Source organism: Brassica napus, chromosome A6 (genome assembly GCF_020379485.1).
Source record: "Brassica napus cultivar Da-Ae chromosome A6, Da-Ae, whole genome shotgun sequence".
NCBI classification, from domain to species: domain Eukaryota; kingdom Viridiplantae; phylum Streptophyta; class Magnoliopsida; order Brassicales; family Brassicaceae; genus Brassica; species Brassica napus.
This window is the reverse complement of record NC_063439.1, coordinates 24,384,044-24,401,150: the sequence shown is the minus strand read 5'-3', so window position 1 is coordinate 24,401,150 and position 17,107 is coordinate 24,384,044. Positions and strand designations below refer to the sequence as shown.

The following is a 17,107-nucleotide window of genomic DNA, read 5'->3' as shown; positions in this document are numbered from 1 at the left end:
CAGTTTGACCATCCGTCTGAGGATGATAAGCCGAACTCATATCAAGAGAGGTTCCAAGTTGCTTCCACAAAGAACGCCAAAAATGCCCAAGAAACCTTGAATCGCGATCAGAAACAATGGACATTGGTAACCCATGGAGACGATATATCTCTCGGAAGAACAAAGTGGCTACTTGTAAAGCATCGGTAGTCTTCTTGCACGGCAAGAAATGCACCATTTTTGAAAATCGATCAACGACCACAAAAATAGAATCAAACCCTCGCTGAGTACGCGGAAGGCCGAGGACGAAATCCATGCTAATGTCTGTCCACGGCTGAGTAGGAATAGGCAATGGCATATATAGACCAGCATTGCTTGCTTGTCCTTTAGACGTTTGGCAAACCGTACATCGTTCCACGAAGCGCTCTACATCGCGTCGCATGTGTGGCCAAAAGTACGACGTCGAGACCAAGTGCAGTGTTCTATCTCGCCCGATGTGACCCTCACGGTGAAGTTCAGTAATAAGTTGAAGACGCAAGCTTGACTCGGGAATGCATAGGCGCGTGCCTAGAAAAAGAAAACCCTCATGTAATGTATACTCCGAAGACGATCCGTTTGTTGCCGCAAGAAAGATAGGGCCAAAGAACGGGTCTGTAGGGTATAAGTCTGCAAACGTGCTGAAGCCGGTGACTGATGTATGGAGAATGGCCAGGACGGAATGTCTGCGACTCAATGCATCTGCCACACGATTTGCTGTTCCAGAAGTATGTTTGATGACAAATGTGAATTGTTGGAGATAAGCAATCCACGAGGCATGACGGGCAGAGACCTTTCCTTGAGTGCTTAAGTGCTTTAAAGCATCATGGTCCGTATAAAGGACAAAGTCTTTATGAAACAAATAATGTCTCCAATGCTTAATGGCTTGAACAATAGCATAAAACTCTACATCGTAAGTGCTGTACCGTGAGCGTGCTCCAGCGAGTTTCTCGCTAAAGAAGGCAATGGGGCGTCCTTTTTGACTCAAGACTGCACCTATCCCGGCTTTGGAGGCATCACAATGTAGCTCGAAGAGCATTGTGAAGTCCGGCAAGGCGAGAACCGGAGCTGAACAGAGCTTCTCTTTAATTATTTCAAACGCTGAGGCTGCTTCCGTAGTCCAAGTGAGGCGACCATCACGCATTGTGTCTGTTATAGGGGCCATGAGGCTGCTAAACTGTGACACGAAACGACGGTAGAACGATGCCAAACCATGAAAACTACGTACGTCCGTAACCGTCTTCGGTATAGGCCAGGATTTGATGGCTGAAATCTTACCAGGGTCGACAGCAAGACCTTTGTCTGAAACAATGTAACCAAGGAACTGTACTTCTGAAGCGCCGAACTCACACTTTTTTAAAGTTGCAAAGAACTTATCACGGCGTAAAACATGAAGAACGGCAGCGAGGTGTTGAATGTGGTCTGATATTGATGAACTGAATATGAGGATATCATCAAAGTAAACTACCACGAACTTGCCTATAAACGGGCGTAGCGCCTGATTCATTACCCGCATAAACGTGCTAGGCGCGTTAGACAGACCGAATGGCATAACAAGCCACTCAAATAGTCCTTCACGAGTCTTGAAGGCTGTTTTCCACTCATCTCCTGGATTAATACGGATTTGATGATAGCCGCTCTTAAGATCCAATTTAGAAAAGATGGTAGCTGTACCGATTTGATCCAATAAGTCGTCCAGGCGCGGAATCGGAAATCTATAACGAATGGTTATCTTGTTGATTGCTCGACTATCTACGCACATACGCCAGGAGCCATCTTTTTTTGGAATCAAAAGTGCTGGTACTGCACAAGGGCTTAAGCTTTCACGCAAAAATCCCTTAGAAACGAGCTCCTCTACTTGGCGTCGAAGTTCTTCGTGCTCTGTGGGGCTCATACGATAATGTGAGCGGTTTGGTAAAGCTGCATCAGGCATGAAGTCAATGCGATGCTGTATATCTCGAAGAGGAGGCAAACCGTCTGGTAAGTCTTCGGGAAACACGTCAGAGAATTCCTGGATCAATTGTTTATAAGCTTGCGGAACCTCAATGAATCGATCGGTCCGTGAAACTTTAGTCAAAAGAATGAGAACCATTCCTTCTTCGCGCATGGTGTCCTCGAAGGGTCTGTGCTGAAGGAGTAAGACGGTACTAGACGGCGGCTTCTGTGGAGCCGGAGGTGGTTGTAACATCGGAGGGGATGGTTTCAAAACGAGTTTATGGTTATCGAAGGTGAAGCTGTAAGTGTTGAGGAAGCCGTCGTGGATAATTCTTCTATCAAACTCCCAAGGTCTGCCAAGGAGTAAATGCGCGGCATCCATAGGGACGACGTCACAATAAACCTGATCCTTGTATATATTACCCACTGAGAAAGTGACCAATGCTCTGCGAGTGACAAAGAGATCGTGAGTCTGTTGTAGCCAGGCGAGTTTATAGGGCGTGGGATGTGGTTCGTCTTTGATATCTAGCTTGGATACTACCTCCGCTGCTATAACGTTCTCACAGCTACCAGAATCTATTACAAACGAACAGACACGCCCATTGATTGTGCACCGAGACTGGAAGAGTCTATTTCGTTGTGGGTATTGATCGTCGGCTTTAGGGGCAAGACACGATCGTCGGACGACAAGGAGATGTCCTGTATCGGGGTATACTTCTTCAACGTCTTCGGGTTCGTCGTCAAAAATTGGTTCTTGATCGTCGTTTATTTCTTCCAAGAGCAGCCCACGACGCTGACGTGTTGGACATGCTGATTGACGATGGCCAAGTTCTCCACACGTGAAACACCGTAGCCCTCCAGGTCGTGCCTGTTGTGCCGCGTTTGCTGGGACAATTGCTGTCTCTGCTTTATTGACGGTGGCATCAGATGGGGTTATGGTTGCTGGTGTTGTTGTAGGACGGCTCTGTCTGGTGGAACCCCAAGGTTGGGAACCCATACGAGATTGGTTCTCTATTGTTATAGCTTGTTGATGAGCTTCGGAAAGGGACTGTGGCTGAAAAAGATTCAAGGTGAATTGAATCTGCTGACGTAGTCCTCCTATAAATCGCATGACAAGTTGCTTTTCGGAATCTCGTACTTCCACACGGTTGATCATCTTAAAGAACTCTGTTGCATATTCATCCACGGTTCGACTCCCTTGTCGAAGGCTCTGCAGTTTCTGGAACATTAGTTGATCGTAATTGTAAGGTAAAAAATTTTTCTGCATCTCTTTTTTGAGTTTAGCCCAAGTAGAGATCTTTGATTTCCCTAAACGACTGCGAGTTGTTTTGGTTTGAGACCACCATGCAGCTGCACGATCTCGGAACCGTATTGCGATAAAGGGGACGCAACGATCCAATGGTATTTCTTTGAACTCAAGAATCTCTTCTACGGTGACAAACCAATCCATTAATTCTTCTGGTACGGTTGAACCCTTGAATTCTGGAATCTCAATTTTGAAACTAGATTTCCACGAGTTGTTGGTTGCGTCGTCATCGGAGTCGGAGTCGTTGTTGTTGTTGCGATTTTGTTGAGTTCGTTGGAGAGGAGCGAACGGATTGTCATCGCCGTCATCTTCCTCCTCTGAGTCGTCCTGGTTAAGCGGTCGTGTGCCTCGTCTGTTGCGAAGGGCTGGGGCGGTGTTCTGCGTATTTAACGCCGCTACCGCAGCAACAAGTTCTGTGACTTGAGCCTGAAGCTCATTAACTGATTGTTGAGTAGCTGGGATATCATCGTCCTCAACGTATTGCTGAGTACGAGTTTTTCGGACCATCGTAGTGGTTGAGAAAGTTTCGGAGCGTAGCAAAGCTCTGATACCAACCTGGCGCAGCGTACGAATGGGTGAACGGTCGATCTAAGAATTTAGGGTTCTTCGAGACCTGTTCTTGGATCGATCAAAGGTTTCTTTCGATAGCTCTTTGAGACCAACTTCCTGTTTTGATGAATTTAATCAAATCTAAACAAGGGATAAAAGCAAAGCTCTTCTTATTAAAATCAAACGTATCTAAAACAAAGAGATCAAAGGTGCTTATATAGCCCTTCCTTTAGACAAACCCTAAAAGGAAAAGGTTAACATAAACTTATTCTTAAAAGGAAAACAAAAATAAAAGGAAAGCTATGGAAAACCGAAACATAACATAATATTTGAATGTCTTCAAGTTGGCGCCAAAGATGGAGATGATGCTGCATCACAAGGCCAAAATCAAAAGGAGAAGAAACGACGACTTTATTTTTGGGTTTAAGTTTTCTGGGTAGCCGACAAGTGAATCTTTTTCATTGATCAACCGATCGGTTTCATATGAACACTCCGTATGTTCCAGAATATATATTGTAAATGTGTTTTTGTTTTAAAATATAATTTATCTCTATATTTCTATTTAATTTTTTATATTTATTAAATATTGTGTAACCAAATTAAATTTGCATAAGTAGGTTAACTATATTAAATTTTATATGTTGACAAAAAATATTAAATGATATTTGAAATAATTTTTTTAATCTTCTTGCTTTTAAAACAATTTATATTATGGAAAAGAGGGGATAACTGAAGCAGAACTACCTTCCATAAACTTTGGTTCGATTAGAAAATCATTGGTTTGGTAATAAAACTAATATCTATTATGGATATTTGATTCCCTTGGGCTGCACTATATTTTAGCTAGCCTAGAAAGAAAACGCCCAAATAAGGCCCATTATTAAGACCTTGTTTAAATATCGGCACATATCAGTTTTCTTAAAGGGTATGTAGTAATGTAGGCTCATATCTAATTTATTTTCTTGGTGCAGGCCCATGTCGGATCATGTTTAAATTACACGTCTATTCCGCGAGGATGAGAGTGCACACTATGATTTTATAAGATTTGGCGGGCTTATATTTGTAAGAAGAGGATGTAACTTGACTATTTTTCTACCACAAGAGGAGATCCATTTCAATGAAAGTGGAGAACTATTGAAGAAAACAAGTAGGGATGTCTCGATTTCAATTTGAAAATAAAACCATTTACTTAGAAACAAAGGTGAGCATAAAAAGTTGTAAGAGATAAAAGGCAGGAAGACTTGACGCACAAATGACAGTCAAGGGACCCTCTCGTGAAGCAGAAGCAATGCAATAGTCAAAACATTTTATCATTATCAAACCACGTTTCGTGCAACCCTCTCTAAACCAGTACATGCACTGTAAACCTTCGTGTAATTGTTGTCTTGATTTCAAGATGAGATTGATTTCGAGATTTATAACTGCAAGATGGACAAATATTACCCTAAAAATCATATATAAAAGAATGTACAGTCTTTTATGAAATATTATATATAAAAATTATGTTTGGAACTTTTAGTTTTATAACCATTTCAATCACTCTTTGGAACCTTTTTCTTTTTACTTGTTGATCTATCACATCAAACATGTTTCATCTTGTTCTTTTGTTAATTGGATTAGATCGCTTGATGACTTGAGATAATCGTCGAGTTATGTAAAACGAATTATTTTTGGTAAAGAAAATGCATTACGTTAGTATTACGATTAAGTTTCCTATAGTAAAATAAAAGTTTATTATAAGCTGAAGAAGTCCATATTGATCTTGGAATTGAAATCGCAGCTGAGAAATTACACTATATATGATTATGAGTATTTTAGGATTTAGGTTTCGCTTTGTTGATTTTCTCTCTTTTGGTTAAACTTTGTTGGAACCGAGTCTTTTAAAAAATTTAATTTATTTCTTAGTGTTCAAATATTATTGTTTTAAAACACGAAACGTTTTGCTATATATATAAACATAACTCACTTAGTTAGCATGACTTTCTTTGGAATAAAATTGAATATTTGTTTTTTTTATCAGATAATATTTATTCCAGAGTGAAATACAAAGTTTGATAAATAAGGTGACAGATAACATAAAATCTCCCCAAATAAAAGCCTAAAAATAGGTAACTAAAACCCACAGTAGGCAACTTATCACCACAACATAAACAAAACATAGAGCTTAAAACCCAACAACTAAAACACATCAAGATAAACCCTCAACACAAGCCAAAAAAACAAATCAGTTCAATATATTTTCTAAAAGGCTGAAAGCAGTGAAGCGGATGTATCGTATGTTATCCTTGACCAACCAAATAATACCATCCATTTGCAGAACTGAAGACACAGTGTCTTCTTAAACCAGATCTATCGCTGCCGCATATTGTCTACCAAGCGATATCATCCCTCACTCGAACCCAAGAACCAAAATTTTATAAACCGACAAGAAAAAGTGCTTCACGATCCATAATAACTTTCGGATACGGCTTAAACGCAGTCGTTGACGTTCACTTTGCACCTAAATAGAAGCCCACCTTAAACCTTCACACAATCAAGCTTCATCGATCGAATCCTATTATAAATACAAACCTTAAAAACCAAACCGACAAGAGATTACTGCAACCACCACAATAAGAAGATAAAACTGAAAATGAACCTCCAATGCTCACCAGACCAAGGCTTCAAAATGTTTGAGAGTCACTCTACCCAAAGTCACACTTAAAATCCTAAAAGGTTAGCAGCTAGCCAAGATCGACGGCAATAACAACCAGACAATCTAGTTGGATCGTTGGTTTACCCCATAAACTCCAACTTCAGAAAACTACAACCGAGCACATACCAGCTAGGCAAAAAACGAAACAAAGAACATTTATGAAACCTGAAAATAGATCTGTGCCCACCGCCATAAAAGCCGACTCCCACCGGATGTGACTACTTCACACTGTTGTGCCATGTTTCCAGAATCAAAAGACGCTCTACCAAACTGCACACGCGCGAGCGAATTGACGAAATAGACGAACATCAATAGTTTAGTACCACAAGCAAAACGATAGATGCACAAAGATAAAAAAAATGAAATATAGGAAATTATGGTGCTGGCACATACGTTCACGCGCCGACCAGTGACTGTAGATGCGTCTGTGCCACCGGAAAAAGTCAGATCTAATTTTTGGCTTCGAGAGGAAGGTGATGACCAAAAGGATTTTCTTCAGTTGTTTCCTTCTACTGAATCTTTGTTATTCAATTCAAAATTATGCATTATAAATTTTACGTTTTAATAGGTATTATCGAAAACTAGTCAAGTATTATAATTATATTATACATGTAACTCGTAACATAAAAAGACATGTAGCAATGTCTTAAAATTGATTGATATGATGTTTTGAGATGATTGATAGAGATATACATGAATGGACTGTTTGCTAAAATATGAATAATACAACGAGTGACATTGTTGATAATGGGAGATTGTGAGGCACATGTCTGCCCTTTTGCCTTCTCATCATACAATTAAAAAGGAAAGATTTTCTGTATAAGAACCAAAAAATCTTCACACTTTTTCCCTACATATTCATCAGTAAATAAAAAATGAAAACTTTTCTTTTTGTGCACATAAAAATGATACATCTCCGAATAGTTTTCTTTTAAACCTAGCCTGCTTTAAACTTTAGACAAATTAGCACGTTGCAAAGATGAGCAGGTTCGAGGTTGTTTCATGCAGCCCAAACTTGAACCGTGATGAATTGTAGGTAGCCTTTAGCATGAAGGATCAAATCAGAACAGTGTAATATTGAAATCAACTACAGACCGGATTGGAATCATAACAGTATATAATATTAGCATGTAGCTCAAGTAAGTTTATCTGTTATATATAGAGCAAATTACAAATAGTAAATTTAAAATATGAAATATCATTCGGCCTAAAAGTATAACTGCATAAATATTTCAAAGCCAAATTATCACACATATTATGTAATTAAGCAAACATCTCTCTTTTCCTTTTTTAATAAAAATCAAAGTGATTTAATAAAAAAAAAATATAGTATCTATTTAAAATAGTGTGGATTACAACACCCAAGGAATCAAAAGAATAAAGAACCTAAAGTGAAATGGTTCTGAAAGAAACTGGTAGTAAAACACATCAAACCATCTTCTTAACAACCCGTGAGACTTCTTGTAAGAACTTCAATGGTGACGCAAGGGTAAATGCTTGTTCATTCTTCTTGCCTCTTTTCCTTTTTCGGGTTAAAGTACATAGTTCATTGTCTGCTCATTGAATACTTAATACGATCAGACTTATAAGTTCCACAATTAGATTTCTTCACGTTTCTCTACAGCTATACGTGTAGGAAATATACAAAATATACAAAATACGCACATACACATACTACTGTAAAGTGAACATACTTGAGGTGTGTCAGTAAGTGGGGACATGCTACTCCTTCCCAATGCTGCTTTTCATGTTCAATTTATTTCTTTATTTAAAAGTTGTAATGATAACACTAACACATTAACACTTTTCATAAAATTCATAACTCGATTCAGCTTTTCCTGAAGTGTTCATCACTTTCGCGTGATATGCTTTTATTCTATGTGGCTTGGTTCAATGTTCTAATTAATTTCAATTCCAATTTGAAAATAACTACGCAAGTTTTTTTTTTTTGTAAATGCATTCTTTATAATTAAATAAAGGGGGTAAAGAAAATGTTTTTACAAAAGCCCATAGACCATAAGCTTTAGTTTCGGATTTAACCCAAACTCATATCAAACTACGCAAGTTTTCTATCTTTAATGTATGTGTTGATTGGAAATTAAAAAAATTTACAATAAGATATGGTCTTTATCTTAAAAGAAGATTTTGAAAACCACATGCTAAAGCAAATAAAAGAAAAGAGATCCAACTTATAGAATAATAAGATTGAAGGGCTTTACAGTTGGTTTCTTCAGTTTGTTTTTCTTTTCATGTTAATTATTGAACTTTATATACAACACACACCAGCAAGAAAATATAACGAAAAAAAAAGAAATGAATCAAGTACATCCTTTCTTTTTCATGACCCCAACAACTAGAAGATATATCTACTATATCATAATTGAGACCAGCTAAGTCTTGGGTTAGTGGTGAGCTCTAAAAATCTTGTGTGCTCTTAAGCCCTCTTAAACACTGATAAGTTGGAGTCATCTATTTTAGAAAAACTGCAAAACACTGATATATCTACATGCTACCTATCTAGCCTAATTTCTTCTAGTCATTCTAGAAGTTTACATTTATAGAAATGTATTGTATATCAATATCACATGTGAGAAATATACACAAATAATTATTGAGGATTTCGTGGTATCTTTTCATTTAGGCACGTAAAATTTACATACACCCAATAAAAAATATAAAAATCTGCTTGCCCACCCGAAAACTTTGGTGAAAATAACAGCTAACTTATCAATATCATGTGTCGAGACGTGACAAATGGTATACTCGTGGAACACCAGATTTACTGTCAAACAATTTGCAGCCAAGTTATCACAAAAAGACATGAATTGTTATGTCGTGAACATTTCTGAGACACGTGTGAAGGCCTTTTGAGCCAAAGCAGCTTCATTAGTTTCTTACATTTTGATGGTTAATCATGGACTCATCAACTCTGAGACCACTTGACCGGATCAGACCATGCCTGATCAAACCACTCACAACATCTCCGAGCAAGCCTACTTACGATCCAAACGTTTCTGCCAAATATTGATGAGCCAAAATATAAGACAATATGTTTTCTTGAGGCAAAAGTTAACAGCATAATGAAAATATAGTTTAGCCTTATGTTCCAGAAAGGACGCATAAGCATGCAAATACATAAGCTCCTGACAAAATTCAAATTAAAAGAGAAACCTTAAGGAAGCATAACACTCAAAAGCTTCATTATCTACACCTATTCATATTATCATTATAATCCATAGAAACCTCCCATATTAAAGTTTTGATAAAAGTTACACAAGCCAACTTTTGTTCTTAATCCATCAAGCATCAAATCATAAGCGTTTGAAGCTGTAACAGCCTTAAATAAGTTCAAATCCTATGTGTTTGAAGCTGTAACAGCCTTGAATAAGCCCCCTCTGGTCGGCTTACAAGCTCGGAATGGCTTCCTTGCTCCACAATCCTCCCGTCTTGAATCACACCGATGGAATCAACACCTCTTATGGTCGACAAACGGTGAGCGACTACCACGGTGGTCCTGCCTCTCATGAGCCTCTCCAAAGCTTCCTGCAGCACGCATTCAGATTCGGCATCCAGCGCGCTTGTTGCTTCATCAAGAAGCAACACAGTAGGGTTCTTGAGCACTGCTCTCGCTATCGCAATCCTCTGTTTCTGTCCACCTGATAACTGCACTCCTCTTTCACCCACTGGAGTTTTGTAACCTTCAGGCAACCCACTGATGAAACCATGAGCGTTTGCTGATCGAGCAGCCTCCATAACCTCGGACTCAGTGGCACCATCTTTCCCATATGCGATGTTGTCGAAGATAGTTGCTGCGAAAAGAGCTGGCTCTTGTTGAACAAGACCTATCTTGAGCCTCAGAGATTTTAGGTTTAGCCTGCGGATGTCTTTGCCATCAATCATAACTTTTCCACCAAGGGGATCATAAAACCGCTCGATCATAGCGATCACAGAACTCTTCCCTGATCCACTGGCTCCGACAAGAGCTTGGCTATGTCCAGCTCTGATCCTGAGGTTAAAGTCTCTAAACACCATGACGTCCGGTCTTGAAGGGTAAGCAAAGTCCACATGCCTAAAATCAATGTCTCCACGGATTGTCTCCACCGGATCAGCATCAGCATCGTCAGGGTCAATCCTGGTTTGCCTATCCAACACCGAGAAGACCGAACCAACAGCTTCACCTCCCCGGATGATTTCAGGAGCAAGACTGACGGTTTCAGCAACAGAGTTTGCGGTAATGACCAAAACCACAAAGACTTTGATCACTTTAGAGAATGTTGACTTGCCTTCGCTCACAAGGTGGGCGCCGTACCAGAGGATTAGAGCCTCGGAGCCATAGAGAGCAAGCTGAGAGAGGCCAAAGAGGAAACCAGAGGTCTGGCTTCGGTAGAAGCTTCTTTTCTGAGGGACACGGAGCTCGTGACAGAACAAGGAGAGGATTTTGCTTTGCGCATTGAATGCTGCTACGGTTCTAATGTTGCTGACTCCTTCACCAGCAATCATTGAAGTCTTTGCATGAGCCTTGGCTGTGTCTCCGGCAAAACCCTTTAGAGATAGTTGCTGCAATACACACACTTATGCATCAGAACAACTACAGATGGCAAACAACAGTAAAAATTATAATAGAAGTTAAGTCCAAATCTAAATTTAGTTCACTTTCTTTAAGTCCCAGGTAAAACATGATGTGGAACCATTCACTTAATCACATATGCAAAACGTCAACCTCATCAATTATAGGTGCATATACATTGTATCTCTATGTCCTTGTGTGTGAAATCTATTGATAGATTTTCATCACGGGTGAAAAATCTTATGGAGATTTGAGAACATGTTGGTGATATCTAAGCAGAGTTCTGAAGCTTGCAGATAGGAAAAATAAAAAAAATTCAGAACCTAAACTACCAAACAAAGAAACACAAGCAGACATTGACCATTGGCTGACTGTTAAAACACTGACACTCTGACATTTACATACACAACTGGGATAAGTAAATAAAAAGCTGAGACAAGAACTTTGACCAATGGAGAAAACAACAGCAAGAAAAAGGAAAAAAAAAGGTCTCTTCTTACACAATGTCTGTAAATAATTGGTTCTTGGAAGAAAAGAAAAGTTGCAGGTTTTTTGGATTTTGTGTGATTTATGGAAAAATGGGTTTATGGGCAAAAGAATTGAATAATAAGAGAGTGGGAACAGAGTTCAGAGTTGAGTAAGTGTGAAAGCTTAAAGTAGGAGAAATTTAGCATAAGTAAAGCAAGAAGATAGATGCATAAAAGACAGAGGAATCTTAGCTATTTTCGTGAACACTGTTATCTATGGGCCGTACTACCATTTGAAACAATATAATAAATATTCTACACAGATGCCCAGAGATTAAATAAAGTCTACTGTTTTCCACATTCATTGATGTGAGGGCTCCATGATCTTGACCCTCACACTATTCTCAAAAAGGAGAAAAAAGAGACTTAATAATTCTTTTATGATTATTATTGTAAAAATAAATGCACTCAGTGAAGAAGCACGTGCAGAGGCAGTGGATGTGTTGCCATGTTCTATAAAGTTTTGAACTTTTGCAAAAAAAGAGAGATTTAAATAAAATTAAAAACTGGCCCTTTGTCGTTTTTTCTGGAGATCATAATGGTGAATGCAAGATTCCCATTGATCCAACAAAACTCACAAAATTTATAAATATTTACTTAATTTTAGTTTTATGATTTGATGCATATAGTTGTAAAATTAAAAAAACTGAGACTGAGATAATATTTGTTCACCTGAGCAAAGTTGGCAAGGACTAGAAGTGGGAACGTGGCTAAGATGAGAAGAGAAACTCTCCACTCTACTATGAAGGCAACAATGAAGGATGTGAGAAGTGAAGTCATGTTTTGCAGTATCACTGAGATTCTCTCGGCTATGGCAGATTTAACATCTGCTGCATCAGTGGCTAACCGTGCAGCTATCAGGCTCGAGTTGTGTTCATCCTCATCGAACCAACCAACCTCATTCCTCAATATAGCTGATAAAGAACAATCAAGAAACCAAAACAATTAGAAAATGGAACGATATATTCAGTATTATAAGTTCAGACATTGATATATATATACCTGAGAGCATCATTCTTCTAACTCTTGTTGTGAGGTTTTCTCCCATGATGCTAAAGAAGTAATGTTGGATCAAGTAGGCGATCACTGCGTAGATACCAGCACCGATGTAGATGAACACGTACTCTTTCGTTTTCCTCTCCATTGAATCATAGTCTGTGTAGTAGAAGACTTCGATCATATTACTCATCACAATAGCAAACGTAGGACCAATGAAACCAGAGAGAACCGAGCCAACTGCTCCCATGATTGAGTAAGGCCATTCAGGTGCATTAAGCTTGAGAAGCCTGTAGAAGTAGTTTTGAGGCGCACGTGTCTTTCTATCCGTCTCTGCGTTTGAGATCATCTCGATCCGACCATCAGCTCCAGTGCTGTACGAGTAGCTCAGGTTCCTCAAACTTCCTGATCTCAAGCTGAGTGACTTCGTCGACAGGGAGTGGCTCAGACGGGTGGAACGGGTGCGACGTGTGGACGGGTTTGAGAAGTCTCGAGTTCCAACCATCTCTTGAAACCTGATGAGGGATGCGTAAGCGCCGGCTTTGGCGATGAGCTCTTCATGTGTTCCGGTTTCAACGACTTGGCCTTGCTGTATCACAGCGATGGAGTCGACGTTTCTTATTGTGCAGAGACGATGAGCAACGACCACGGTGGTCCTCCCCACCATGACTCTGTCTAAAGCTTCTTGTACAATGCTCTCTGAGCTAGCATCAAGAGCGCTTGTTGCTTCATCTAGTAACAGAATCTTTGGATCTTTCAACATCGCCCTAGCGATTGCTATTCTCTGCTTCTGTCCACCTGAGAGCTGAACACCTCGTTCTCCAACCTGTGTGTCGTAACCTTTAGGAAGCAACGTAATGAAGCTATGCGCGTTAGCAGCAGAGGCAGCAGCTTCAACTTCAACCATAGTTGCATCAGGCTTTCCGTAGAGTATGTTCTCAAGAATAGTAGTGGCGAAGAGCGCAGGTTCTTGGTTCACAAGCCCAATCTGTTCACGCAAAAACTTCAACTGAAGCGTCTTTATCTCAACACCATCCAACAGAATTTGCCCTGCTCATCCAAAAAAAACAAAAGCTATTATGATCATGTCACTAGCCAAAGACTCGGATAGAAGAGATAGTTTTATATTCAAGTTTACCGTTGTTTGGATCGTAGAATCTCTCAATGAGGGAAACAACAGTACTCTTCCCAGAGCCACTACCACCAACCACAGCCACAGTTTTCCCAGAAGGGAAGAAAATAGAGAAGTTTCTGAAGATGATAACATCAGGACGCGAAGGATAGCTAAAAGTCACATCTTTAAACTCAATGTCTCCACGAACTTGGTCCAAGCATTTCCCATCCAACGGGTCTTGGATTATCGTCGGTCTCTGGTTTATAATCTCCATCAACTTGAAACCAGCAGCTTTACCTTTACTAAACGCCCCAAGATTTGAGAAAGATTGTCCCAAGCTCCTAAAAACAACAAAAACAAAACAAAGATTAACAAAAAAACAACTTTAGAAAGAAAAAAAACACAGTTTCATGTTGTGTTTCTTACATTCCACCAACAATGGCAGAGAAGATAGCAGTGAATGCCTTTCCTCCATCTGTTGTCCCGCTCCTGATGAAAACGCCAGCGTACCAGAACACAAGAGCCCACGACATACAAGCTATCCCATATGTACATCCCAAACCCAATCCTTTAGCCATCCCTGCTTTATATCCAAGCTTAAGAGTGTACTGAATGGCATCAGAATACGAGCTCAGGGCCTTGCTCTCCCCAACATAAGAGTAAACAGTTCGAACTTGAGCAATTGCCTGTAATAATAATATTACACAAACACAAAAAAAAAAACATTAAACTCTGTTTTTGGTAACTTTTGAAGAGAAAGATATTGACTTAAGATTTGACCAAAGAAAAGTGAAAGTTTAAAATGTTAATTATGAAGTTAAAATCACTGTTTAAGTCCTTGCTGGATTGAAAGAGAAGAGAGAGAAACATAATCATTAGAGGGATCAAGTACAAAGAGCAAGCCTAAGAACAGTACAAAGCATTACGTCGAACAGGTGGTGGTCATTAAAAATGATTTAAAATATGAAAAAAGTAAAGATTTTTATTCTTTTTTTTTTACCTGCTCGGCAATAACGCCGGCGTTAGCATAAGACTCACGGCTCTTGGAAGTGATTCCGGTGAGCGTATAAGCGTATAAACCGCCGGCGAAAGCGATTCCGGGAATCACCGCCACACTCAACAAAGCTAGTCTCCATGCTGACACAAACCCAACCACAAGCCCCGCCAAAAACGTTGACAGGTAATGTATAAAGTTTCCAACCTGAAAAATTTAATGCGCACGTTAACTAACGTTTGCTAACGTGCACTCGAATTGCTAACGTGAACGGGACAGAAGCTCTGATTGAGATTGTTCGGGATAAAAATGGGACCCGCCGGTAGTAATAAACACGACCTCAAATACACAAGAACATGTCTAGTACAATTACGGAAGGGCTTTAATCATCATCAAGTTACAAAACCTTAAAATAAAAGCCAAAAAAAAAAAGATTTAGTTATTAAGTTACAAAACCTTCTCGCTAATGGCGTCTTGAACAAGAAGAGTATCGGTAGAGACACTGAAGACAATGTCACCAGTTCTTGCATCAGTGTCGAAGAAACCAACGTCTTGTTTCAGAACAGCTTCAAGATACTTCTTCCTCAGCGCAGCTACTTGTCTTTCTCCAGAGTACATCCAACATGCAATCTCTGTATTATTCGATAATAATTAAAATAAAATATAAAAATAGAATCTTTTTTTACGAAGCGTAATAAATGTGAGGGAGATGCCGATTTGATGACGGCTTAATGGATACGGACAAAGTAAGAGTCCATGATGAATCACGTGGACTCGGTTTATCCTCACTTTTTTTTATTAAAGATTGAATTTTTTTGATCCTATTGTTTCTGGGTTTATTGATTGAAGTGTAAAGAAAAAGAAAGTTTGGGTGTTTTTACCTGCGTATGAAGAGAAGCACACGACCAAACCCAAGTAGACGAAGTACAGAGCATACTGCAGTTTTTTTTAAGACATAACAGATCAGATCTTAGATCTGTTTTAAAAATTTATTAAATGAGTTAAAAAGAGGAAAATGTTTTTTTTTTTTTTTACTTTGGAGACTTCGTGTGTCATTTGGTGTAAATCCATCTGGTTTTTGCCGAATCCGTTAACCATTTCACCGAAGAGCAAGAAGAAGACAGGCATGGATGAGCCGTGAACGATGGCGCCAAGAGTGCCAGTGGTCATCAAGAGGTAATCGAATTTGTCTGCGAAGGAGAAGAGTTTGAAGAACGGTAAGCTCTCTTCTTTCTTCTTCTCGGCTTCAGCCGGAGGAACAGGCTTGGCGTCCGCCGTTGTTTCAGACATTTTTGTGGATCCGAAGTTGTGGAGTGAGGAGAAGGGAGAAGGAGCTGTGTTAGAGCGAGACAGAGACGAGTTGGCTCAGCGAGAAAATGAGATCATTGGTGGTAAATGGAGGAGAGATCCAGAGCTGAGATAATAATGTTTTGAATAAAAATGTCTCGAAAAGAAGAAACTGACAATTGTTTTGTGAGTTCGAGAACTCTGCACTGGAGTCTTGATTGGGAGTGATGAAATTGAAAAAATGGAGAGAGAGATAGAGAGAGAATGAGAGTGTGGAGAGGAAGGTGTTATGTGTATATATAGAGAAGAAGAGATGAGAGAGAGAGAGAGAGAGAGAGAGAGAGAGAGCACAACTGTTGAAGAAGACCAGTGGTCAAAGACTACAAGAGCATTGAGAAGTGAAATGAGAGAGATTCGTGTGTACCCCTCCTATGTGTGCGCTCGTGGACTGGGATCAGTAAGTTAACTGGTAAGCAGAAAAATTAGTGAAAATAAGGCCAGTTGATATTACTTACTAAGATTTTAATTAATTGATCTATTTTGTATATATTATTATTATTTATAGCTTCCTTAAAATGATGACGTATTCAACTATAGTAGTTTTGAAAACACATTCAAAATTGGTTAAATTCAATTAGTGGTTTTTAACAAATATGCAAGTAGAAACTCTGGTCAAAATATAAAGATATGCCATTGGCCTATTCAACCGTATATTTCCTTTCGGCTGGTCTACCATCTCTGTTATGAGAATTCATCAGTTTCTTTCCTTTCCAATAGACCATTTATATAGAGCATCACTGACTATTTTAAACTAAATTATAAATTTTGCTATAATCTACAAGCGAATGAACTTGTAATGGACCATTAATCCTTTGACTTAAGTTTCTTTCCATACAAAAAAAGAAAAACTATGTTTCCACAAGTTTAAGAATGTCTATGAATCTCTATCAATAATAATAAAAAGTTTATTCTTCTACTCTTTATGTTAATGTTTATATCTATATAAATTATGTTTCAAAATATTCGGGAAGAGTTTCCATAACATAGTCCATATTTGAAAATTTCAAAAAGTGCAGATAAAAGGCTAGTCAGTAAACATCATCAACATTACTAATTTACTCT

General features: G+C 39.0%; 1 protein-coding gene across 1 annotated transcript; it reads right to left on the bottom strand.

The window, feature by feature from the left end:
- Positions 1-9,729: 9,729 nt before the first annotated feature.
- LOC106349153 (ABC transporter B family member 19) lies at positions 9,730-16,328 on the bottom strand. The gene is made up of 9 exons (XM_013789069.3): positions 15,734-16,328; positions 15,580-15,634; positions 15,155-15,330; positions 14,705-14,905; positions 14,131-14,390; positions 13,729-14,045; positions 12,597-13,640; positions 12,267-12,508; positions 9,730-11,057 (listed from the first exon to the last, which is right to left on the bottom strand). Exons 1-9 carry the CDS (start codon positions 15,986-15,988, stop codon positions 9,849-9,851), a joined length of 3,759 nt encoding a protein of 1,252 aa, XP_013644523.1. The 5' UTR covers positions 15,989-16,328; the 3' UTR covers positions 9,730-9,848.
- Between the last annotated feature and the right edge of the window lie 779 nt (positions 16,329-17,107).

What these genes read in the sequence shown, in the direction of transcription:
- LOC106349153 (XM_013789069.3), bottom strand. Translation starts at nt 15,988, where the DNA reads ATGTCTGAAACAACGGCGGACGCCAAGCCTGTTCCTCCGGCTGAAGCC. An exon ending in TCTGCCATTGTTGGTGGAAT is followed by an intron (nt 14,046 to 14,130) that starts GTAAGAAACACA and finishes TGTTGTTTTTAG; the next exon opens with GAGCTTGGGACAATCTTTCT. An exon ending in TAGAAGAATGATGCTCTCAG is followed by an intron (nt 12,509 to 12,596) that starts GTATATATATAT and finishes GTTCTTTATCAG; the next exon opens with CTATATTGAGGAATGAGGTT.